Raw genomic sequence first — 25,570 nt, forward strand, 5'->3', positions numbered from 1 at the left:
GTGAGTGGTCTCCACAGTGAGTGTTATAGGCACCACCCCACACTGTTTATTAGCACTTAGAGCCCACAGCTGCCCTCGTTTTTCCTGGGGGAAGACTGCTGTTTATCCTGCACTGTCCAAATGATGACTGTCCAGTTGCACCTGCCACTCCAGGTTGTCTCAGTATCTGTTCACATGATGCCGAGAAGGGTCCAAATAGCTGTTGTCCACTGTGAAAGAGATTTGGCCTTAGAAGGCTTGTCATACCATATAAAACAGCTTTCTCAGTTGATCTGAAACAGTTGGTCAAGTGTTTTCCTCTGCCACCTGTTACAGATGTTTTCTTTTTTTACTTCTATTTCTTCTTAGGAAACCGATCTTTCTATGTTTGATCTCATTGGGCTAGAAAATAAAATCTCTCGCCATGAGGCTGAATTATTGTATAAGAAAAAAGTGACTCGGAAACTCATGGAAGAAGTCTTTACTTCACCTCCTCCATCAGCCCGGCCAGCAGCGGTGAAGCTCAAGGCCAGCAGGTATGTGCAGGGGTTAAAGGCAGCATGTGGCTCATCTCTGCTGCTTGGGAGTCCTGAGCAGTCCCTTCCTCCAGCTGACCCTAGACAGTCCATTAAAATGAGAAAAGCTGTGTTCTTGAAAATATTCTGGATGTGAATTGTTTTCAGTGAGCACAACTACATTAATAAGACACTCAAATAGAAGCAGCAAATCCCAGAGTCACTTTTCTTGGTTATCTTTAATAAAGTAAACTTTAGGATTTGAGGAGATGTCAGGGCTGAGAACAGCATGCCTTCTGGTGTGGCAGTAACTGGCATGGCCAAGTCAGACATCTTATTTGGAAGAATTCAGAGTATGCTCATGGGCAGGAGCACAGACAGACATGGGGTTCGTTTAACAACAGTGGAGTCATTGTTCTTACAAGTGACAGTAAAGCCAGGCAGTGGTGGTGCACACCTTTGATCCCAGCACTCTGGAGGCAGAGGCAGGTGGCTCTCTGAGTTAGAGGGCAGCCTGGTCTATAGAACGAGTTCCAGGACAGCCAGGGCTACACAGGGAAACCCTGTCTCAAACAAGTAACAACAGAATGATATAAATGATGATCTGGAGTGAGGGAAATCATGAGGCAGGAGAGGTAGAGGGTGAAATCAGGGTATAATTGTTCTGAACAGACTAAACCCAGTGATGAGAAGGAAGCAAAATCCTTGGCTGAGGTGAAGAAGGAAAACAGAAAGTAGTTATCTTTTTAGAAATAAAGAGGGCATTTATGCAGATCAGAGGCTATTCTTGAAGTTTTTCCAAACTTGGCTTCCTTGGGACTGTGACCCGCTTGCCTCCTCTGCAGCTCAGCTCACACCCGACAGACCCATACAGAAAGTGTATAACCCTGTGAACACAGACAAGGTTTCTACGGCTGGCTCCTTGTTTGTCCCTCTATTTTCTAGGTCACAGAGCTCATAACTCTGATCACACTAGTGCCTAGTTGGGCACTTTGTGCATCTTCCCAGCTGCTGCTCTTTCTTTCCATTTTATAAGCAGTCTTGTCACATGTACTAGGTATAGAATTTGCTTTTTCCTTGCTTTTATTCAAAACTGTAGTTACAACATGGATATTACATGCTAAGGTTTTTTTCTTAACATATTTTGACATATACCTAAAAATTTACAATAATTATGTTACCAGTTGAGATGTATGACTGTTGAATACAGAGTTTGTCAGCAACCCCCACAGGCTTGTTGCAGGCTTCTTGCTAACCGTATTTGTAGCCACCTTGCTCCTGCTCGATACCATTTAGCATGCCTTCCTGGCTGATCTCTGAGGGGCGGTCCTCTAGAACCCATACTATCTGCAATGTGGTGATGCTGTGTGTCTTCTGCTTGGGCCAATGGGCATCTAGGTTATTTCAGCCTGTGCAGTATGGCCAGAAGCCTGAGGGTCGCACCGTGGCATTCCCCAGCACACATCCACCTCGGATGGCAAACACCAATGCATCCACTGCTACTCCACAGGGCCAGGTTCGAGGACGGCCACCAATTGCTACTTTCTCTGCCAATCCAGATACAAAAGGTATCTCACGTAATGAGCTCTCTTTTGTGGAAGACTGTGGGAAAGCTCCCGGCACTCTGTTCCTGGCCTACTGAGTGTTAATAGCCACTGCTCGGGGTGTGGACACCTGAATGACCTTCAAAGGGGTCATCTGTAGCTCTTGATGAGTTGAAGATACTTTTGTCTTTCCCCTCTCTCTTTCTCTGATTTGAGTCAGGATCTAACTATGTAGCCCAGGTGTCTCTAGAACTAGTAGTAATCTTCCTGCTTCCAGTCCCCCATTTACAGGCATATAACACTGTGCCTGAATGTAGAGTTTGTTTCCTATACTGGGTTTTCCTATGAAAGAAAGTTCTCCTTGGCTGAGCAGGTGATGGGATCTCTGCAAAGTGTTTTTCTTAAAAGTATGTCAAGGTTGTTCAGGAGAGTTCTGAGCCTTCGTGCTGCATTTGGTGCTACTGTTTTAGCTTCACTGTGGTAAAGAGGCAGCTGAAGACCTAGGAGTGGTCTTGTAACCTCATCTGAAAACAGCAGTTTGAGGTTTCTGTACTGCTGAGAGCAGGAGCTTTCGTGTGCTTACACAAAGTGCTTTCTAACAGCTGGTAGCATTTGACAGCCTCGTGTCTAGTTCAGGATGTGTGCCTTGTGTATTCTGTCAATTCACAGGGAGCCTCTCTGATTGACAGCAGGAGCCTTAAGTTTTTCTCTTAAGTGCTGTACCAGCCCCTCCATGTTTGTGTCCTAAGAGTGGGCTTCTCATTTGAGAGACTGTGGAATAATGTTTATGTAATTTAACATTCGGTTGTGAAATACTACTACATGTTATGAAGAACCTCTAACAGCTTTGCACAAAACAACCTTATTGATTACAGCAGCAGCAGCCCCGTTTCAGAACTCTCAGGCTTCCGTCGGTACGCCTCGACACCAACCCACCTCGACCTCCAGCACAGCAGCAGGCCCAGCCCATCCTTCGAAACTGCGGGCTCAGACCGCTGTCCAGGCCTCCACCCCAGGCCCACCCCTGCCCCCGCCCCAGGCCCCCTCGCTGGTGGCCGGGCAGAGTGCACCGCCCCAGCGGCTGGTGCTTACCTCGCAGGCCCAGGCCCGCTTGCCCAGTAAGTGGCCTTACTGTCCAGGGTCTGCTCTCACTGCCTTGGAGCAGTGTGTCAGGAACACGGGATGTCTGAAGAGCCTTTGCTGTCCACTGCCTCTGTCTGTCCCTCAGTACAGGCCTGGAGCGTGATGCCGGTCATGGTGGGGCCTTGCTTATGGTCATTGTCCAGGGCCCTGCTCTGTTCTACTCTTTCTCCTCCCCATTCAACCAGCTCTTCTTTCCTCCTGTGCTGCACTGGTGTTGAGGGCTAGCACCTTGGTTTAGCCTTAGCCACAGTTCCAGCAGTGCCAGGGTCCACACTGTGGGGCAAGTGTTGAGACCAGACCACGAGAATTAGCATTAGTTCCTAGACACTATTAGTTCTTCAGTTCCTCACATATTTCCAAGTTTAAACTTGGTGGTGAATACTTGCTCAGCAGAGACATTTCTCTCAATAATTCAGTGACTGAAACTGTTCATTGTTACTCATTTTTTCCTAACTCAAAATTTTATACTTCCAGCAATGGGATTAGCAAGTTTCCAAATCTTCTACAGGCCATTATCCAGGCTACTGTAGAATTATGCCAACTAAAATATTACAGATCACAAATAGTTCTTATTTGTCATGTAGCAGAATCATATTGAGGCCTTTTGGGAAAACTGGGATGGGACGAAAAAGCATCAGGGGAGACTGGGAGTCTCTTTTGTGTCCAGCAGTGGAGAGTGGTTGTCCTAGGCAGTCACACTAGAGGAGAGAGCTGTGTATCCTGTAGATGATAAAAGTTACATTACTGTGGGAGACCTTACATGTAGTAGTGTGTGAAGCTAGTGATTCAGCTGGCTTTATCCATCTAGAAGGGCTGAGGAGAGATTTCAGTGTCTGTGTGTAACTCTTTGTCTTTGACTTTCATTTCCCCTTCCTTGTGCACAGTTGATTCTGTGTGAAGACATCTTTAACCTTAGACAGTCTGCTAATCTTTCACTAACACTTCTCCTTATGGCCCCTTTACTAACCCTGGCGTGGATTTTTCTTGAGAAAGGAACATTTGAACTTGGATAGCCACCCGTTGGGTAAAAAGCCTTTAAACTTCTGATCATTTGATATGTAATATCAAATCCTATGAGCTCATCTGAATTAACAAACTCAAGAGTTTTAGATCTGACTTATTTAAGCTTTCCTAGAATTTAACAAAAAAGCATGTGCAATTAAAGTTTGTTGTTTTATATGTTGGTGATATGACCTTATTCACTGGTATATAACTATATAACTTTTCATATTTTTTAAGTTCTCTGAAGATTTTCCAATTTAATGTAAGAAACTTCTGATTTTTTTGGTACTTACTGTTCTTTTTCCCTTTCATTATTTGGAGAGAAAAGTAAAAATAGTCCTTAATAGTCTGATGAGTTGTAGTTGATACTGAAAGTCCTTGCCATTTATGATTAAATAGATTAACCACAAAAGTCTGGTATTTAATAGAGTTTTTTCTTTTGTCTTAAAATAACTTTTCCTAAAGTGATAAGCAACACCTAACGTGTTTTGAAGACACTTGAGTGTAGTACAGGCAGTCGTTGTTTATAGTGAGAGAGTCTTCATTCTAAGTGATGTTAGTTCAGCTTCTCTTCTGTGTTTTAACAGGTGGGGAAGTAGTGAAAATAGCTCAGCTGGCGTCCATTGCAGGGCCACAGAGCCGTGTGGCCCAGCCAGAGACACCTGTGACACTGCAGTTCCAAGGGAACAAATTTACCTTGTCACATAGCCAGCTGCGACAGCTCACAGCAGGCCAGCCTCTGCAGCTGCAAGGTAAGAGACAATCTGATATAATGCTGACAAGGACAGAGGTATGCCACTCTTAGCACTGTACTTGAGAACCTGTCTGGGTAACAGGTAAAAAGGGTAGATCCCTATGAGGTTCAGGTCTTCCCCAAGGAGTGACTTGAAGAAGTCTGACCTGAGGACTCTGAGGAATGATGAGATGACATTCGTCAATCACCTTGGCAGTGCCTTTAGTAAGTGATACTTGGTTTCTATCAATACCATCTGCTCTTTGGGAAGTTTCCTCTTTTGTAAGTTAGGGTAGAAGTGTTTGTTGCTTTCTAGTATGAATGAGTCAAATTTTCCTAAAAATGCCAAAAAGACCAGCAATTTTTGTACATGAAATGCTTTTACTACCTACCTACCTACCCACCAACCTACCTACCAACCAACCTACCAACCTACCTACCAACCAACCTACCAACCTACCTACCAACCTACCAACCTACCTAACTACCCACCAACCAACCTACCAAACTACCTACCTACCAAACTACCTACCAACCTACCTACCTACCAACCTACCTACCTACCAACCTACCTACCAGCCTACCTACCTACCACCCAACCTAGCTAGCTAGCTAGCTAGCTACCTACCTATGTTCCTATCACTTGGGTTCTTTTTTTTTTTTTTTTTTTTTTTTTTTTCCCGGAGCTGGGGACCGAACCCAGGGCCTTGCGCTTCCTAGGCAACCTAGGCAAGCGCTCTACCACTGAGCTAAATCCCCAACCCCTATCACTTGGGTTCTTACTGTGTTGCCCATGTGACCTGTGACTTCTGAGACAAGCCATCCTCCTGCCTTAGCCTCTTAAGTAGTTGAGACTTCCAAGATATGTGCCAGTTTAAAGTTTCAATTTTAACACTGGGTCCAAACGTCTCAGACCTTTGGCTAAGAACATTTAGTTACTGCTTTCAAAGAAAAGGAGGTAGTAAAGTTTGAAATCTTAAGTGGTGTGTGGTGACAAGTGCAACTTCTTCAGCTGCATCCAGCACCAGCTGCTTACCTTTAGGGTGGGTAAGGTTTCACAGGTTTCTGTGCAGCACTAGCTTCCCTGAACCATGCTCCAGCAGCCTCTCTGAAAGACACTGCCCTGGATTCTGGCCGAGTGACAGCTTCTCATGATACTTTAATGCCTCTCTTGGTGGGGTTTAGGATCTGAGTCAGGGCCATCTGAGTGTAGTTGGTGGTTACTTGTTCTCTTTTACACATTTGGTAAGAAGGCTCAGGCATGTAATAATGTGTGTGGCAGACTCTTGAAGAGCAGCCACAGAGTCATGGTCTCCTGGGCTAATAAGCCCAGCTCTTTCTGGTAGTTTTGAATCCCTTTGGCAATGGCTAAGTGAGTCCGTGAATGTTTCTGTGACCTGCACAGCCCTAGGACAGCTGTGGTCACCAGCTGTGGATAGACTCCCTGGGTATGTGCAAGATTAGTGGTCTTTTCTCCATTTCATGTAAAGCAGTCTTTCCTCAGATGGTTTTCTGTCTTTATCTGAGATTTTAAAATAATCCTTTTTTTGTCAGCATTACTGAGCTGTACATATATTTGCTTGTGTAAATGGAACTATGTGTGTGCAGAATACTGACTCATTTGTTTCTATACCATTTGGAAGTGGCTAGTGTGTAATAATACTGTGCACAAACCTGTTACTGATGCTCCTGATGGACATGTGATTACAGGTAGCGTACTCCAGATCGTGTCAGCCCCTGGGCAGCCCTACCTGCGAGCCCCTGGCCCCGTGGTGATGCAGACTGTGTCTCAGGCAGGCGCTGTGCATAGCACCCTGGGAAGCAAGCCCCCAACCAGTGGCCCCAGCCCTGCACCCTTGAGCACACAAGGTAGGGTGTTCTAAAAGGAAAAAGGCTTAGTGAGAACTTCTTACACATTTTTTTGTGGTGTGGGTTGGGGGGTAACTCAGGAGTCATGGACCTTATGCATGTCAAAACCTTTTTTGTGATAGTCTGGTTTCCACACATGTGTCATGACATCAACTTGCTTTTTTCTTTCTTTTTCTTTCAAATGTACCGCTTGAATATGACCAAACCCACTGTCATGGTTCTAATAAAAAACATAGGGGAGATGGCTCATCAGTTAAGAGGACTCGTTGGAAAAAAAACAAAAACAAAAAGAAAAAAAAAAAAAAAAAGAGGACTCGTTGGATTGCAGAGGACCTAGCTATCTTTCCTACACCCACATGGTGGCTCACAGACATCTCTGACTCTAGTACTAGGGGATTTCTGATATCCACAGGTCCCAGGCACACATACTTTTATTCAGGAAAAAAACTGATAACCTTGTTTTTATGTTTATATATATATATATATATACATATATATATATGTCTGTATGTATATGTATGCATATACATACATATATATAAAATACATAAATATATTTTAAAGTTTAATACACATAAAATACACAAGTGTATATTTAATTTAATAGACATATTTTTCATATATATGTTTATATATAAAATATATACACAATTTTATTTATTTTTAAGAAAAAACCTTTGGAACGACCAAATATTTAGTAAGTGTGCCTAGAGCTCCCTGAGAGTAGAGCCATGCATTTGGTACAGGGTTTGCACACTGCTCTGGCCGACCTATGGCTACCGGGCTCCCAGCTGCTCTCCTATTCTCTGTCAGCTTCTCTTCTAAGGACCAATCCTTGCCTGCATGTGTTCAGTATGTTAGAGCTGGTTGGCGAGTTTGATTCATGGGCAAGCAAGGAGACTTTCCTCATTATATGCTGATTACCTGTGATACTTTACCAATATGGAACGGAGGAGGTTATAATTCTGGCCTCGGACAGGTATGTGATCTGTCTGTGCCAGACACTAGAGTCCTGACTCTAGTTCTGGACAATAGTTTTGATGCACCAAACTTTTTTTTTTTTAAGATTTATTTATTTTATGTATATCACTACTCTGTAGCTGTCTTCAGACACACCAGAGGAGGGCATCATCAGATCCCATTACAGATGGTTGTAGGCCACCATGTGGTTGCTGGGAATTTAACCACTGAGCCATCTCTCCAGCCCCATGCATGATGCACCAAACTCTATTTTTTTTTTTTTTCTTTTCTCTTTTTTTCAGAGCTAGGCAAGTGCTCTACCACTGAGCTAAATCCCCAACCCCTGCACCAAACTCTTAAGAGTCTGCTCCTTTTATTTTCTTGGGATTTCAGGAGGCAAGCTGCTGCACCTTGGCTAGGCAGTCTACCTTTAGGAATGGATCTGTTTCATACTGGCTTTCCTTTGCTTTTTTCTTTGGGAGCCAGGAGCACAAGGGCTTAGGGATGGAACTCCAAGCAGTCCAGGCAAGTGTTCTACCATTAAGCCACACCTTTACTCCCTTCAGCTGTTTGCTTTTACATTTGTAGTTGGTGTTCCTGGTCGAGTAGCAGTGAGTGCTATGGCTGTTGGGGAACCTGGCCTGGCTTCCAAACCAGCTTCTCCTGCTGCAGGGCCAACCCAGGTAAGGCTTAGATGCAGTGGCAAGTAGCTTTCCTGTGGCAGCCAAGGTTCCTGTAGGTCCTTTCTGGTTTATGCATTTTAGAGATGCACATGCTCTTTGAATTAGGGCCTTGATTTAACCCAATGAAAGAAATTGACATAGGCTTCTGACTGCAGACATTGGTCTTTTTTTCCTTTTATTTTTTCTTATTCTCAGTGTTTTCTATGTCTTAGGAGGACACAGAAGGCTCTTTTTCTGCCAGTAGTTTCATAGAAGTAGGCCATGGATGTTGAGATGAATGTGTGCATAATAGTTCTCAAAGCCTTCAGTGAGGTGATTTTGTTGTTTCTCAAAAATTTTTGGTCATGGTTTGTCTTTCTGGCATTTTTGATCAAGGAGGAGAAGAGCAGACTTTTGAAGGAACGATTGGATCAGATTCATTTTATCAATGAGCGGCGTTGTTCCCAGGCTCCAGTGTATGGTAGAGACTTGCTGAGGATCTGTTCCTTGCCTGGAAGAAGGAAGAGGCCTTTGTGCTGGTCTTTGGATAGCAACCTTGGGAAGGGTCCTAAAGGAGCAGACTATGACACGTCACTCTCAAAAAGTGAAGGTGATCTGATTTTGACGTTGAGTCAGCGCCAAGAGTCTCTTCAAGATGTTCTTGACAGGTGAGTTAGTGTGTGCAGGTGAGTATCTTTACCCTTATTTTCTGTTCCTTCACTCAGATGCACTCCAAAAGTTTTCTTTTTTTCTTTTTTCTTTTTAATTTTGGGTCTCATGTAGCTGCCCTTCATTTCTGTAGAGCTAGCCTAGGCTTGCCTTGAACTCTTCCTGATGCTCCTGCCTCCTTCCCTCAGTGCTAGTATGAGCAGACAGACACATCCTGTAGTTCTTCATTCTTTGGATTGTACTTTTTAAATGTCTTTTATTTCCAATTACTTTCCTTTTGGTTGCCCTTTTGAGTTTCTTAGGGTTTGAAGTGGTTTGGGAACAAGGACCTGGTATTTAGGTTATTAACTGGCTCTTTTAGAAAACTGACCCACAAAACTAGCCATATGTTACTTGGAGACATTGAAGAGTAGAATTCAGAATAAGTTAGTAGAGCAGCCTCAGTAAGGTGACCACCACAGCTAGCCACACTGTTCCTGCTAGTTCTTGATATGTCTGCTGCTGTTCAGACTACTGACAGTCTATGCACGTTTCTTTATGACCTGGCCTTGCTCTCAGGGCTCAGCTTCAAGGTCATTTTCTTTGTCTGGCTGAACTATGTTGTTACTTCCTGCCTAGAGAGGCTCTAATTACCCAGTGCCTGTGCTTAGTGTTCAGAGCCTGCCTTCCAGGTCTCACAGATAAGTAAACTAATGAAGAAAAAGAGTCCTTTCCAGGCTGAGCCAGCCTGTTCCTTGCCTTTCCAGGCTGTGTGATAGATTTGCTGCCATTTGTTTGTCTTTGAGGTGCTGGTCATATTCACACATCACAGATGGCCACTTCAGAGCAATCACCAACACCCAGCTTCACATGCTGGAAAGACAATTAAGAATTTAAGAGCCCATATTACTCCTATAGAGTGCTCCAGTTTGGTTCCTAGCCCCCAAGTTAGGGAGTTCACAAGTGCCTCAAGCTCCATGGGATTGGACATCGTCTTATGGCCTCTGCAGGCAAGGACATGCACATGCACAAACCCCTATGTAGATACACAAGCATAAGCATAACTGAAATTAAAAGTAGCTGGGCATGGTAGTGCATACCTTTAATCCAGCACTGGGGAGGCAGAGGCAATCAGATGGATATCATTGAGCTCCAGGCTCAGAGTTAACTAGTGAGTCTCAAAAAAGTTTTTTTAAAAATTAAAAACCAAGTAAATAAATAAATAAGTAACATTTAAAACAGAGCTTCAACTAATGCTTCAACTAGAGCTTCAACTAGAGCTTTCTGGTATAGGTGACTAAATGTTAGTAGGAAGTATCAGGTTGGTTGTGGCATTGCAGTTCTGTCTGTAGGGTGTCCTGGGTCTGTCCCCTTTCAAGTTACATGTCACCTGTAGTATTTATCTAGAAGGCTCATATTCAGAGAGAATTTACTTCTGTCCCAAGAGTCCTCACGGGGAATATCTGAGCCAGTGGCTAGAGTCTGGAGAATGCCCTGTGCTGGTCATTTAGATCTGTCCTGACTGATGTTGCCTTGGGTTTCTGTCCTTGAGCTGTGAAAGATTAGTTGCTTTGCAGTGATAGAATCTAGCTCTCGATGCTTGTCTGTCACTCACACTGTCAGAGGGTCCAGGGTACCACATAGTGACCACACATGATTTCTGCTCCTCAGGGTGGCCTGTGTGATTCCTCCAGTGGTGGCTACACCACCCTCCCTGTGGGTCGAGAGGCCGCCCTCACTGTATAGCAGCAGGTTGAGAGCTCTGAGGCAGTGCCTGAGAGAGCACACCGGCCCTTACCACCGACAGCTGCAACAGCTAACAGCACTGCGCTCACTGCAGTTTCCGGAGCTGAGGCTGGTGCAGTTTGACTCAGGTATGGCAGACCCCATTGGCATGGTTATGAAGTAAGATACATTTGTTCTGGAATGCAAGACTGACACACACACACACACACACTCTCTCTCTCAGGAAAGTTAGAAGCTTTAGCAATCCTGCTACAAAAACTGAAATCTGAAGGACGCCGGGTGCTGATTTTATCTCAGATGGTTCTTATGCTGGACATTTTAGAGATGTTCTTGAACTTCCATTATCTCACCTATGTACGGATTGATGAAAATGCCAACAGTGAACAACGACAGGTAAGAAATAATCCTTTCATGGTATGACCCTGAATCATTGGATTTAGGCCTCATTTTCCTACAGTTGTGAGGTCAGTGGTCTACTGTCCTTAAATGCAGAAGAGGTAGCATTTAGAACTTTCTGAGTTCCATACTGACTGCTTCGATTTTTTTTTTTTTTTCCCACCTCAACAAGCTTGTCAGCCAGCTGTCTGGTCCTAGGTGTCATATAGGACAAATAGGGGTAATCTACGTACTTTAAGAGGTGGCTATCTGGCAAAGATATGAGTACTTTTTAGACTAGCTCTCAAATACAAATTGAGAAGTTTTCCATGTTTTTGTTGTCCTTATTTGTTAACTTTTAACATTTGGCTAATACACAGTGATTGTAAAACCTGTAGCATAGCTATCCACAAAGCATCGTGGAATGCCAGCCTCAGAGATGAATAGACAGTTGATGTAGTAATGATCCTTTTCTAGGACTTCCACACAGCAGCAACAGTGCTTCACTGAATGGTTGGTACATAAAATTGTTTACTATAGAAGTGCACATGATAAGCCATGAATAGTAACAGAGTGAATATTCAGCAGAAGAAAGTACACAGAGAAGGTTTGTGCCTTGGCAGTGAATCACAACTTTCTTCACAACTTCAAATGACAGACCACAAAGTCCTTACAAGAAGTGTCTCAGTACAAGCATGAGTAGTATATAGTGCAAAGGGTCATGAGTGGGGGAGAAAAACATGGTGCTGAACATGACTTGAGTTGTTCTTTTTATGTTTCAAAGCAAATGCAAAGTTTATACACATTATATATGCAAATGGAAAGGAGCCTGGTTTTTTGGTACTAGTGTAGAAAATTGGGTTGTGGTACTGGAGAGGTGGCTCAGTGGTTAAGAGAACTGATTGCTCTTCCAGAGATCCCGAGTTCAATTCCTAGCAACCACATGATGGCTCACAACCATCTGTAATGGGATCTGATGCCCTCTTCTGGTGTGTCTGAAGATAGCTACAGTGTACTTACGTAGAATAAAATAATTTTTTTAAAAATTGGGTTGTTATTTGAAGAGAGAGGTTGGTCAACTTTCGTTTTGGCATGGAAATAATTTACAGAAGAGAAGTATTCAACATTCATTAGTTTGTTGTCCTACATGGTTAGATCTTTCTGTGCTTCCTCAGCCTTACTCCAGGGGCTTCTTGCCTGTAGAGTGCCCTGGCATTGCCTGAGGATAGAGGAGAAAGCACAGCTCCCTCCCTAGCAAGACTCTGCTTTCTTGTGGGGCCTACAGATTGGGCTGACAGCAAGTACCAGATAGGCATGACATCTTATACACATGATGTCTGTATTATCTAAACATGACCTAGAAATGCGGTGCACAGAAGGAAGTGCATGCATGCAGGGAAGCCAGGGTAAGATGTTATTCATGGAACAAATGAGACTGTTACAAAATAACTTGAATTGACAGATCATAGGTGTCAAAGGTCTTCCAGAAATGTTAACTAAGTACTTTCTTTTCTCTCAGGAGCTGATGAGGAGTTTCAACAGAGACAGGCGGATTTTCTGTGCCCTTCTCTCCACCCATAGCCGTGCCACTGGCATAAACCTTGTTGAGGCTGACACTGTGGTGTTTTATGACAATGACCTAAATCCAGTTATGGATGCCAAAGCCCAGGAGTGGTGTGATAGAATTGGGAGGTGCAAGGACATCCACATATACAGGTGATGATACTCCTGGCCAATTCAAGAAGTGTACATAATGAGCTCTGTGGAAGGTGTGGGTGAAGTGATACACAGTGATACACAGTTAAGAGGTGGAACCAGATGTTCTATGCTGCAGTTGAATTTTAGAAGTTCCTACATAACTGGGGCTTATTTTCCTTTTAGACTTATTTCTAGTGCTGCTGTTTTGTCTGGCCTTTGCGCTTGATATTTACTTGAATATGTAATCAGTTTTGTGTTAAGTCAGTTGTATGTTGGGTTTTTAGTGTTCAGTGTGTGCATATTGTACATTTTTATTTTAACTGAAGAACACAGCTTATATTTGACTTGTTTGAAGTATTATAAAGTACAAAGTGTCTGTTGAAAGACTTAGGATATGTCTCGTTATCTTTAAACATATAAATTATAACTGGTTGCCTTTCACAGCTAATTGGAAAGATAAAAGGGCCCCATGGTCCTCTCCTAGGTTTCTGAGTATTATTTATTATGCTAATATAGTACTAGTCTGATGTTCGAGTATGCTATCTCTGACGAGCAAAACATAGTCTAGACAGGCTACAGATGAGTAGGCTTCAGGTTGAGTGTTGAAGAATATAATAAACAAATAACTAGGTAAATGATAGATTAGGGGAGTACCTTGCAGTTCTCCGTGCAAAGGGCAGATCAGTCTCATAAGCTGAGAAATAAGGTAGGTACCCTTATTTAAAAGTGGGAATACAGAGGGCCTAGGAATTTGAATAGTTAATTTCAAGTGTCATAGCATGAAGGTCCAGCTCACCTAGGGCAGAATGATACTCAGGTTGAACATGAAATATCTATTTGAGGCTCAGACAGCATATCAAGGAGAAACTGAGTTTAGTGATGGAAGCTGCCATGTCTGTAGGGCTCAGGAATTGCCTCAGTTCTTCTGAAAGCAGCATGAGAAGACTTGTTGAAATTAAAGTGCTGTGTCCTTTACCAGCCATAGCCATGCTGAAGCATCTGCCTCAAAGTATTGTTGTTTAGTGCAGCAAGAATGGGGAGCACCCATTGGGATCAGCCATACACCTACCTATTTAGCAGACAAAAGGAAAGCATGCTCATAGGGAGCTTGTTCATGTTGCTTAGCAAAGGGAACAAGTGTGGGTTAGCATATGCATGACACAGACAGGACTGATTGTGCCTTATGCTACTAACATCAAAGGCCTGCAGGGTACACCCAGGGTGATAGCATTTCCTAATAGCCTTTGCATTGGCTGCCTAGGAGAAGGGGTTGGAAAGGCAAGCAATGATGAAAGTATGTATTGCAAGAATTCCTGCTTATGGCACCATTATAAGGAAGGCTCCAAAGATAAGCCAAAGTTTGATGGCACCAAAGCCTAAAATTGTAAACATCGCAGAGAGTTTATTGGGTACGAGTGGTTTCTTACAGGGATGTGGGTAACCTCAAAGCATTAGCTACACCCTAGAATGGATGGTGACTTATGCATAGCTACGTAGATGGAGTCTCCTCTTCTCACCTTCCTTCTTACCCTAGCCCCTCCACACACGAGTGTAGAATTGCACACAAAGATAAGGGTCCATGACTTCCCTAGCCCATCTTTCTGAAAGAACATCCATCAATAGGTCTTTTGTGAGCCGACACAACTGATCTGATGAAGGTGGCTGCTATTTTGCCGGGAGGACTATAATGTACAACAAGATGTATGTTAAAAATTCACCCACAGGGCTCATTTGATATCTCAGCTAATTATAATATTTTCTTTTAATTTACCTGAGTTTAATCTCCAGGACCTATATGGTAGAAGGAGAGTTATCACTGTAACTCTCCATTCATCTGTCTGTCCTATCACTATAACTATATATCACAATAGTGATAACAGTTTGTGAGAAAAGTTGTTCTCAGACTTCTCCATGTGAGTTGTGGCACTTGCATGCCTATGTGCTTATCTGTCTATTGATCTCAGTCTAAATATTAGTTTTTAGGAAAAAAAATGTTACCCATACTCGACATGGTGGCACATGTTAAAATCCCTGCATTCCGGAGGCTTAGACAGGAAGATGATGAGCTTGAAGCTAGTCTGGGCTACATTGTGATATCCTGTTTTAACAAAACCCAACCCACTGCATGCGTGTGCTGTTATTACATGAATGTAAGGTGGTGCCATCTTGTTCTGTGCTGCAGAGTGTTGGTGTACTTATAACCCAGAGGTAGACAAAAATGCAACCTGTTATCTCACAGGTTAGAATCTGGCTCTTTTTCCTACTCCTAAAGCTTACATGTAAGGGAACTGTGTGTATTGGACCTGTGTTAACATGAGAAGAGAGAGCACTGCACCTTGATGGCTCACTTTTTAATATGTTCCCTATTTATAATTTTTTTCTCCTGGAAAATTCTCATTTTCTTTTTCATCCCTGTGAATATTTTTGTTAAAATAGTTTAATTTAAGCTTTCTTGACTTATAGCATTTAACATCCTTAAAGCAAGTAATCAGGGATGGAGTGATGGCTGCTCTTACAGAGGACCCAAGTTCAATTCCTAGCACCCATATAGCAGCTCACCAACTGTGTATAACTCCAGTCCAGGAAATGAAGAGCCAACTACCACTGGCCCTCATGGGCATCAGGCCTGCAAATGGTACACACACGTACATATAGGCAAAACATCCATATACATAAAGCTTTTTTAAAGTATATTTTTAAAACAAAACAGCGGATGTTGTAGGAAAACAATAGATTGGATGACAAGCCCAGCTTGAGGTAGTACTCTTGAGACCTTCTGGGAGACTAGCATCTTGCAGGGGACAGGTAAGAACGGCACACCTCTTACAAGTCTCTCATGAGGCAAGTCAGAGAAGCTATCAACTCTGTCTGTTCTGGTCTAGAAGGACAGACAGTAGGGATGAATCTAAGGCCGGTTGAGAAAGGTGGGAGAAACAGTGGCAGGCAAAGGGATGCACCACAGACTCCAGAGCACAGGAGAGCCAAGATTGGAGAGGGAGTGACAGAGTGGCTTAGGCAGGTGCTGCTTTTCTGGCTACCCTTTGGACACTTCTGTCTGGTATTGGCTTGTGTTTGTAGGTGACATAACTGTTGTTTCATCTGTATATGTATATTATTTTTTTATTTTTTTATAGGCTTGTCAGTGGCAATTCTATTGAAGAGAAGTTGTTAAAAAATGGAACTAAAGATTTGATCCGGGAAGTAGCTGCTCAGGGAAATGACTACTCGATGGCATTCTTAACTCAGGTAGCTTTCATATGTTAGGCGTGGGTATGATTACATAGGGAGACTGTCTCACTTCCCAGCTTCCTACTTTTTTATGTGAATTCACTAATGACGGCTGACTCTCGGGTGGGTTTTTGTACTCCCAAGGCTCAGGTCAGACACAGGATTGCCACTGTTCCTGGAAGTTACTGTGCTTATTGTTTGTGTTTAGCGAACTATCCAGGAGCTGTTTGAAGTCTACTCACCTATGGATGATGCTGGCTTTCCAGTGAAAGCTGAGGAATTTGTGGTGCTTTCTCAGGAACCATCTGTCAGCGAAACCATCGCACCCAAGATTGCAAGACCTTTCATAGAGGTGAGAGAAAATCTGGTCTGCCATAAGGCTTGCTAGACAATGAATGTTCTGTTTGAGTTGTGAATGTGTGTGCTTTCCCAGTGTGGTTGTGTGCTTTCACTCACCTGGCTTCTGAGCGCTCAGTTCTTACTCTGTATTTATTCTCCCCTCTGTTGATCCTGAAGCCTTCCTGCCTCCCTGCCTCCCTGCCTCCCTGCCTCCCTGCCCTCCTGCCCTTCTGCCCTCCCTTCCCCAACTGTAAAGTATCAAGGGAATGGAGGAGGAGATGCTAGTCATTGTCCTCTTCCCATTAGGACTTCCTGAGCCATATTTGATTTCTAGTATTGACTCAAAGAACCATGCATCCCATCTGGCCCCCAAGCACTGTGCCTGTTAAATACACAGCTGACTTTCAAGATTTAGATGAGGCCCTAGAATGTCTCTGCTTGGTACTTCTCATGTTGGTTCCTTGTTGGGGTATAATATTCTGGGTGCATGTAAGGGATATTACTGTAGCAGTGCAGGCACTGGAAGGTTTGGCATTACACACATGGGTCCTGTGCAGTGGCCATCTTTATATGCACATAACAGATAGATACCTATCAGGATTACTTATATATCCTCTTTCCTCTGCTTCTGACATGATCAAGGCCCATTTTACCCCAAGGGGCCTCACTTGCCCATTGATTGCTGAATATCTTCACTACTGCAACCTCTCATGAAGGAAAGGGGTTCCTTCCTCTTCAGACCCTGCTCTCCACACCCTCTTTGAATGTCCTCCCCGTGGAAGCTGCCCCACCTCTGATTCTGCTGTTTGTCTGGGGTGACAATTGACTTGCTTCTTGCTCTTCAGCAAAAGCCATTGAATGGTGGAGAGCAGCAGTGCCCTGGTGTGCTACTGTCTTGTGCTCCATGCTATCAAAGCTTTAACAACAGTGGTGATGGCCAGCTACTTTCTAATTCAAAAACCAACTATTCAGAAAGTCCCTCCTTTCTTGAGCTTCTCCCTTCCAGAAGTGACTACTCTTGTGGCATCTTTTTACAGTTGTCCATTATGAGCTGTATATGAATAGAGGTCTGTGCTTGGGGTCTGCTCTTTGTTTCATGTGGCAGTAGAGTATCTGCCCCCATTCTGCATAATAGTATTTATGAACTTGCCACACTGCTCATCAGACCTGTGTGTGCATGACTGTTTTGGAGTGTGCTTTTGTGGTGTCTTGTCTGAGCATGTACGTGTATCCCTACTGAATGAGAGCCTTGAAGCAGAGTCTCTGCCAGCATATCCTGCATATACAACTAGTAGATAGAGCTAAGCGATATGCCTCAGTGGCATCTGAGTGCTGTAGCTGCTGTGGACTGCCCAGGGCTTCAGCTGGACGGTCTCTCTCTTAAGCTGTGGTCTCACATGGTAGATTTGTTTTGCATCTTGCTATTGAATAGGGAATCCAAAATACCTTTTTCATGAGTTTCATGACCATTTGACTGACTCCCCCCTCCCCCCCTTTGCCCCAAAGCTAGCAATAAAACCCTAGGCTTCATGTAAGCCTCTACTTTTTTTTCCCTTTTTTTCGGAGCTGGGGACCGAACCCAGGGCCTTGCGCTTCCTAGGCAACCTAGGCAAGCGCTCTACCACTGAGCTAAATCCCCAACCCCAAGCCTCTACTTTTAAGCCTTACCCTAGCTCCTGGATAATTGTTTTTAATTGCCTGCTCAAGTTTTTGGAGTTTGGAGATTTTATTTATTTTATGTGAGTACACTGTTGTTTTCTTCAGTCAAGCACACCAGATGAGGGCATCAGATCCCATTAACAATGGCTGTGAGCTACCATGTGGTAGCTGGGAATTTAACTCAGGACCTCTGCAAGAGCAATCAATGCTCTTGACCGCTGAGCCATCTCTCCAGCCCTTGGAGACTTTTTTTTAAAGGATGTATTTTATTTTGTAATTGTGTGTACATGTGGATGCACACGAGTTTGAGTGACTACAGATACCAGAAAAGGGAGTTTTCCTGGAGCTGCAGTTAGAGGCTGTTGTGAACTACCCAAGGTGCTGGGAACTGATTTCAGGTTCTCCAAAAGACCAAGTGCACCATTTCTCCAGTTCGGTATTTTCAAACATGCGTGCATGCATGCATGTGTGTTGTGTAAGTGGGCCAGAGAACAGCTTTCTCCATGTGTCTTGGCAACAGGAACCTTTCTTTACCTGCCGAACCATCTGACTGTCCTCTGATGAGGGTTATTTTCTGCTTTCTCTTTTTCTTTCTGTCCCTTTGGGTTCTTTGTATTTATGGGCTCAGGGTACCCATGCTATTGTTCTCTGTCTTGCTGAACAGATTCCTAGACCTGGCATCATCATCGGGCCTTTCTGTATCCAACTTTAAAGATTCTCCATATCACCGTGGTGCCCTTCTCTGTTGTCTTCTAGAAATAATTTTATGTTTTAAGCTGTTGGTTTTGCCAGATACTTTGAACACTTGTTGCATGGTTTTTGTTGCTGCTGCTGCTGTTGTTGTTTACTATGGTTATATTGTCTCACATGTGAGCACCTCTTTTTACAGCCCCAGCCATTATTAGATGTGTACTCCTGGGTGCTTAGGGGGTGAATAGTGGCATTTTTTTTAATGTACATGCCTTATATTCTAATGAAGTTAGCTATCCCTGTATGTTCTGGGCACCTCTGCTACAGTTTTCTGTGCACTTCTGGCCAGACTGGCTTTTTGTATTTGAATGTGAATAGTTTTGTTCTTCCTATGTCACAGCTGTGGTTAGTGCAGTATATATTAGGTGTGAAAAGAGCACCTTCTTTTTCTTAGAACCTATTTATTTAGGCATTTTACCATACTTAACCCATTGCCAGTGCTTTGTTCTTCCACAGGACTTCCCTGTCTCGCTTGATAGTATTTCTATAAGGTCTAGAAGTTTTAGATCCATCCACAAGTCCTATCGTTGGAGTGCCTATCATCCAGCCTGTGTGTGAAACGCCTAAAAGAAGCTTCCTTTGGAAGCTTGCTGCTTGTTAGAGTACAGACTCCTTCATTTGACAAGTCTGCCTTCAAGTCTCAGTGCAGACTCTTTGTAGGCCCTCAAGAGCATCGAGTGTCTGGAGGAGGATGCGCAGAGGTCCACAGAGGAAGCTGTGCCTGGATCCAGCACTGTAGCTGTGTCCTCAGACTCAGACGGCTCTAGATACGATGAGGAACCATCACAGCTAGAGGAGCTGGCTGACTTTATGGAACAGGTTTGAGGATTTGTTTTTTCTTTACAGTTAAGATTTTTAACATTTGAACCCTTTTATGAAATAGGTTTTGTTTGTTTTGACTAAGAATAGTTACTTTTAAAATTACATGTTGGTGAAAGATTTTATAAGGAATTTTATTGATCTTTATTAAGTTGCTACTAACCCAATTCAAAAAATATATTTTTGAAATAGCTTACACCAATTGAAAAATATGCATTGAATTACTTGGAATTGTTCCATACGACCACTGAACAAGAAAAAGAGAGAAGCAGTGAGGTAAGAGAATCAAGTTTTGTTAGTGTGACATAGTAAAAGCAAAAGTTCTCAGTGCAGAATTTGATTTGAAGTGACTATGACTTCATGAAATTAAGAGACATCCAAATCCTAGCAGTGCAGGTCTCACTGAGGCTGCCATCTTGCAAACTCTGTGCAGGCAGCCAGGTTGCCTGCTCTTTGCCTTGATGTCATTGCACTTGTTTGGGAGCAGCTTGGGTTTGGAAGAGGCCTGGGATCCAGGGTTATATGTTGAGGGGCAGAGTACATGTAGAAGTAAGACATCCCTTTGGGGAGATAGAACTTCACCATGTGTGTGCACAGTGACTGGGTGAATTGACCACTAGGAAGAGACGAGAAACAACCTGTATGCTCTGGTCTCAGAGGTCTTTCCCCTATTCCTTTCGCTGGCAGGATTTGGTGATGGCAACAATGAAGGACTGGGAAACCCGCAATGCTAGAGCCCTGCAGGAAAGGGAGGCCCAGCTGCAGCTGGAGCAGGAGGAAGCAGAGCTTCTCACCTACACTCGGGAGGATGCCTATAGCATGGTAAACTAGCCTCCACTTCTGAGGAGTGCATTCAGCTCCTTTCCTCACCAGTCTGCTGTTCTGAAAACATTTTCCTGATAATTGACACTTTTTTGGTTTTTCAAGATAGGGTTTCTCTGTGTAGCCGTGGCTGTCCTGAAACTGGCTCTGTAGACCAGGCTGGCCTCAAACTCACAGAAATCTGCTGGCCTCTGCCTCCCAAGCGCTAGGATCAAAGATGTGTGCTACCACTGTTGACAATAATTGACACTTTGAGGTTTTAACTGATAAACTGACTTAATGGATGGGATGGGACTTCTGGGATTTAAATAAAACATAATTCTAAATCCATAGTCATTATTGAATATTGATTTGTGGTATATAGCATGAATCGAAGCCTTTGTTATGTCTCAAACTTGTTTTTGTTCCATAGGAATATGTCTATGAAGATGCTGATGGACAAACAGAAGTCATGCCGGTATGTGAACCCCTCTCCCTGAATGCCTGATTAAAGGCCAACCTTCCCCATAGCTTATGGAACCTGCTTTCTCTCTACAGCTCTGGACACCGCCCACCCCTCCTCAGGATGACAATGATATCTACATTGACTCAGTTATGTGTCTCATGTATGAAACCACACCTATCCCAGAAGCTAAGCTGCCTCCTGTTTACGTGAGGAAGGAGCGCAAGCGGCACAAAACTGACCCCTCAGGTGTGCACCTCACTGATTTCTGCCCCCTGGAATTGCCATGATGATGAGAGGCTAAATCACTGTGGCTCTTCCTTCTTCCGCTGGAACAGGAGGAGGAACCCACGCATGTCTCTTGTGCCATATTCCTGGGTTCTCCTGTTTTAGGGGAAGAGGCTTTGATGGTTACAATTGTTAGTACTTGAAAACCACTGGGAGAGTGGGTGCCATGACCTGCATCTGCATTCACAGGCCTTGGGATGCTGAGGCAGAAGGGTCATAAGAGTTCATGGCCAGCCTAGTAGTAAGACTGTTTTGAAAACCCAAAACAGATAATTAGTAAACTCGGGGAAACCGGTTTTGCCTTTAGCAGTTGTCTACATGCCTCTGTGTGCCTTCTTCCCTTTTCGTCATCTCATTGGTGAGGAAATCTCTCTCACCAATATTGCTGAATTCTGCTCCTGTTTAGCTGCAGGCCGGAAAAAGAAGCAGCGGCATGGTGAGGCGGTTGTCCCACCACGATCCTTGTTTGATCGGGCAACACCTGGCATGTTGAAAATCCGGCGTGAAGGCAAAGAGCAGAAGAAGAATTTGCTGCTGAAACAACAGACACCCTTTGCCAAGCCTCTGCCCACCTATGTTAAGTCCTCAGGGGAACCTGCCCAGGACAGTCCCGACTGGCTCATTGGCGAGGACTGGGCCTTGCTCCAGGTGAATGGCTGTGTTATCTTTGGGTTGGTTGGTTGTTCCCCACATTGGCAGTTCATAGTGCTGTGTGGAATGTCTTTGACACAGGAAAAGACATCACCAGTGCATTTGAAGTGTATTCACCTGTGTGCTCTGAAATCTCAACCTCCAGGCTGTAAAGCAGTTGCTTGAGCTGCCCTTGAACCTCACGATTGTGTCACCTGCCCACACTCCTAATTGGGACCTTGTCAGTGATGTTGTCAACTCTTGTAGTCGAATCTACCGCTCTTCCAAGCAGTGCCGGAATCGTTATGAGAATGTCATCATTCCCAGAGAGGAGGGGAAGGTGAGCTTGGACTCCTTGGTCTTCCTGGGAAGATCTGGCCTCTGCATTGACTGGGTCTGGCTGTGCATTGCTGGACAGTGTAGCTGTCCCTGTAGACTGTGATGAAATCAGCCTTCTTGACTAGTAAGGCCCACTGGCACACAGCGTGTGGACGTTCTTGGAGCGTCAGCTGCCTTGCCCTTGAGACAGGGTTCATATGAACCAAGTACCAGCATCTGTGCTGTTGCTGCAGTGTGAAAAACTCTGCCATTAGCCCTTCGTCATAGCTACTTTTTGTTACTAAACTTCGGATAAGTGAGGGAAGAACTCTTCTTATTTGGTAACCAGTTCATTTGAAGAAGAGTCTGCTCATAGTTTCGGTGCTGCAAGCACAGTCAGCAGTTTGACAATCACAGTCTCTTTCTGGGATAACCCTGAACATTGCAAGTATATGTTGATTGATAATATGGCCAAACCATTGTGTCTTTCATTTTAAGAAGCCTACTATGGTTTGCGTCCTGGACAGAAATGAGTCGGTGCTGCTGCTCAGGGACATGCAGGCCTCTACTTGGCTTCCTCCTTCTTGCTCTGAGTTTGTCTGTTTCTGTTTCTCCATTTGGCTCTCTTTTCTTTACACAGCTCCCTCCCTCTTTCTTTCTCTCTTGCCACTTAAGCCTAGCTTTTCTGCACATGTCACACCAGTGTTTGCAAATGTTCAGCAGCTCTGTTGCCAAGGCAGGTGTGTAGAGAACACTGTCTTTCTGACCACCTCAGTATGTCCATTAGCTTAGCAACAGTGAGTTGGCAAGACAGGCATCTAGTCCTTGTTCTGGTACAATTTGTGAAAACAACCTTGGTGTTAAGAGCCATATGTGCCCTCGGTACAAGAATGCCACACTCACTTCACTTCTGTGACCACTCTTTGAACCATCTCTTGTCATTTCTAAAACACTCGTCTCAGAACAAAACATTGTTTGCTTTTTTTAATAAAAAAGCAAGCCTTACTCATAATACCATTCTTTGATTCCTCTACCGTAAAACTTCCTGAAAACTTACATTCACTCTTTTATGTTCTGGAAGCATTTATAATAATAGCAGCCATTACCTTAATATTGAAAAAAAATAAAGCTAAAATATTTTCTTCTCTTATAGCTGATTTGTGAAGCTAATCCAAAGAAAAAGGCACAAAATATTTATAAGGTACGAGGAGGTGTTCTGAATGAGATGGAAAGCTTTCTGTAAGTGCCTGTGCAGAGGAGCACAGTGAGATTCAGGCTGAGCCTGGACTGTAGGATCAGAAACACAGCACTTAGGGTTTTCTCAAGTGCCTTTTATTCCTATACAATAGAGGCTTTGCTTCTTCACCTGAAGAAACCACACAGTGATTCACTGAGGGACATTTGAGAGCCTCTCTGTTGTCAGCACCCTGTCGAGGCTTATAGCATGGTGGCTAGATGCCAGTAAGCCTAACATGTGTGTGTGTGTGTGTGTGTGTGTGTGTGTGTGTGTGTGTGTGTGTGTGTGTGTGTGTGTGTGTGTGAGAGAGAGAGAGAGAGAGAGAGAGAGAGAGAGAGAGAGAGAGAGAGAGAGAGGTGTGTAGCCCTGGAGCTATTGTTCATAGCTAGAACCAATTAGGGCTTTGTTGCTGAACACATGTCCTTTCTGCCTTTGGCCTTGTCTTGCCTTCGCTCTGGTGGTGGCTCTTACTTTCCCCTCTCCCTGCTTCCCTTTGTTTAATGTTGTTGTTTAAATTGGAGAGTGCTTATATAGGGAACAGTGTTCACAAAGTTGACCAATTAACTGTGCACATTTGGTATTTTTAGTTTTGATTTTCCTTGGCATTCTCTTTGAACTTAAGGCATTCCTCCAGCAACAGACGTGTACATGTGTTTTTTTGCCTAAGTATATCACAATTATACTAGGTGTAACTGACTTCAATAATGGAGTTAGTCAGGGTTCAGAGATCCTGAGAGGCAGAGAGAGAGTCCTGGGCCAGGTGGGGTTGGGAGCTCGTCTCTGACCTTGCACAGACTTATCTCTGGACTTGTATCTGAGGGGAAGTGTTTGGGTGTCTGGGTAGCAAGTGGACAACTGTTGAATGTCCTTTTGTTTATCTGCATTATAAACAGGAAAGATCATGAGGTACAAATGATGCCACAGCCTTCAAGGAATGCAGCCTTAGACATCCCTGTTGCCCTACTGTTTACTATGGGTAGAAGGTATCTATGTTAGATTACCACTGCCCTTTAGTGTCCGTTGGAACTAGACTCAACAGTTGAAGACTTATAGCTAGCTCTATCCTGTTAACCTGCCATGCATTAACTCCAGAGTGTAACCCTGAATATTTTGTGCAACATTTCTCTCCTCAGTGAGAGGGGAGGCTCAATTAAGCAAAGGTTCCTAAAGATTGGGGAGATTGCCAGGTACCAGCAATGATGATCACTCACTGTTGCTACCGTTGTATTAGGTTATCCCAGAAAAGAAGGCAGGGAATGGGGCTTGGGTGCAGCCCTTGCGGCTTAGAAACAGGCTTCTGATTCAGCAAATGCTGTTTCCAGAGTAGTTGTGTGTCAGGCTGATGGTCTAAACTTGATGAGCTCCTATCAATTTTGTTTCAGAGTAAGAACAACCGTCCGCTCCGCACAAGCCAGATTTATGCTCAGGATGAGAACGCAACTCACACCCAGTTGTACACAAGCCACTTTGAGCTGATGAAAATGACAGCTGGCAAGAGAAGCCCCCCAATCAAGCCTCTGTATGTTCCCTGGGCTCTCACTGTGTTACTGGGATTGTGTCAGCTTAAAGGCTGCTGACTAAGACTTGCTCCTGATTGGTTGCTCTTGTTCCATAACTGTCCTCCTGTTTCTGTTGCAGGCTTGGCATGAATCCCTTTCAGAAGAACCCCAAACATGCCTCTGTGCTGGCAGAAAGGTACTTCTATGAATTTGACACATTTTTTGCCTTTGAAATGAGTTTGTGTAGTTACTTTAAGTTCAGTAGAATACTGAACTATAGTATAAAATAGCATGATCTAAGCTTTAGCCATGATGGTATAGGCCCTGAGCTTGAGAAAACTTGAGGTCTTTTGCCTTTGATCAGAGTTTGTCTGCAGTAGCCCCTGCCAGATAGACAGACACAATGAGAGTCATTTATAAGGAGTCCTTATAAATTGCTTTGTGCAGGGACTTTGTTCTCAAGTATAGCTAATGTGTTCCAAGGCTAAGAGAGTGATTGCAAGGAAATTTCTCACAAGGTTCCTCTGCCCTGCTAGTACAACTTTTATTGATTGTACCATAAAAGAATATTAAGTTAGAGATGAATGTTCTTAGTTATTCAGTAAAGGAAAAAGAAAATAGTCGGCAGGTGGGAGATGAGATGGGAAGATGAAGCTCTCTTTGGA

General features: G+C 43.8%; 1 protein-coding gene and 1 non-coding gene across 4 annotated transcripts in view; both read left to right on the plus strand.

The window, feature by feature from the left end:
* The window catches only part of Ep400 (E1A binding protein p400), a 106,952-nt gene that overhangs the window by 66,655 nt on the left and 14,727 nt on the right, over window positions 1–25,570 (plus strand). The window contains exons 23-44 of one of the 3 annotated variants that reach the window (XM_087578559.1): window positions 349–515; window positions 1,893–2,062; window positions 2,914–3,156; window positions 4,771–4,935; window positions 6,627–6,785; window positions 8,334–8,428; window positions 8,804–9,075; window positions 10,727–10,929; window positions 11,025–11,194; window positions 12,696–12,892; window positions 16,009–16,120; window positions 16,311–16,454; window positions 19,511–19,669; window positions 19,862–19,945; window positions 20,357–20,491; window positions 20,904–20,948; window positions 21,029–21,182; window positions 21,628–21,869; window positions 22,018–22,191; window positions 23,323–23,370; window positions 24,789–24,925; window positions 25,045–25,101. In XM_087578559.1, coding sequence (XP_087434685.1) covers window positions 349–515; window positions 1,893–2,062; window positions 2,914–3,156; window positions 4,771–4,935; window positions 6,627–6,785; window positions 8,334–8,428; window positions 8,804–9,075; window positions 10,727–10,929; window positions 11,025–11,194; window positions 12,696–12,892; window positions 16,009–16,120; window positions 16,311–16,454; window positions 19,511–19,669; window positions 19,862–19,945; window positions 20,357–20,491; window positions 20,904–20,948; window positions 21,029–21,182; window positions 21,628–21,869; window positions 22,018–22,191; window positions 23,323–23,370; window positions 24,789–24,925; window positions 25,045–25,101 — 3,332 coding nt within the window. 3 annotated transcript variants of the gene reach the window in all.
* On the plus strand, window positions 12,343–12,475 carry Snora49 (small nucleolar RNA, H/ACA box 49). Its single transcript, XR_015635021.1, has one exon. It is a non-coding gene; the product is annotated as a small nucleolar RNA SNORA49 (small nucleolar RNA).

The sequence above is a fragment of the Rattus norvegicus genome, chromosome 12 (genome assembly GCF_021556685.1).
Source record: "Rattus norvegicus strain SHRSP/BbbUtx chromosome 12, alternate assembly SHRSP_T2T, whole genome shotgun sequence".
Classification (NCBI taxonomy): domain Eukaryota; kingdom Metazoa; phylum Chordata; class Mammalia; order Rodentia; family Muridae; genus Rattus; species Rattus norvegicus.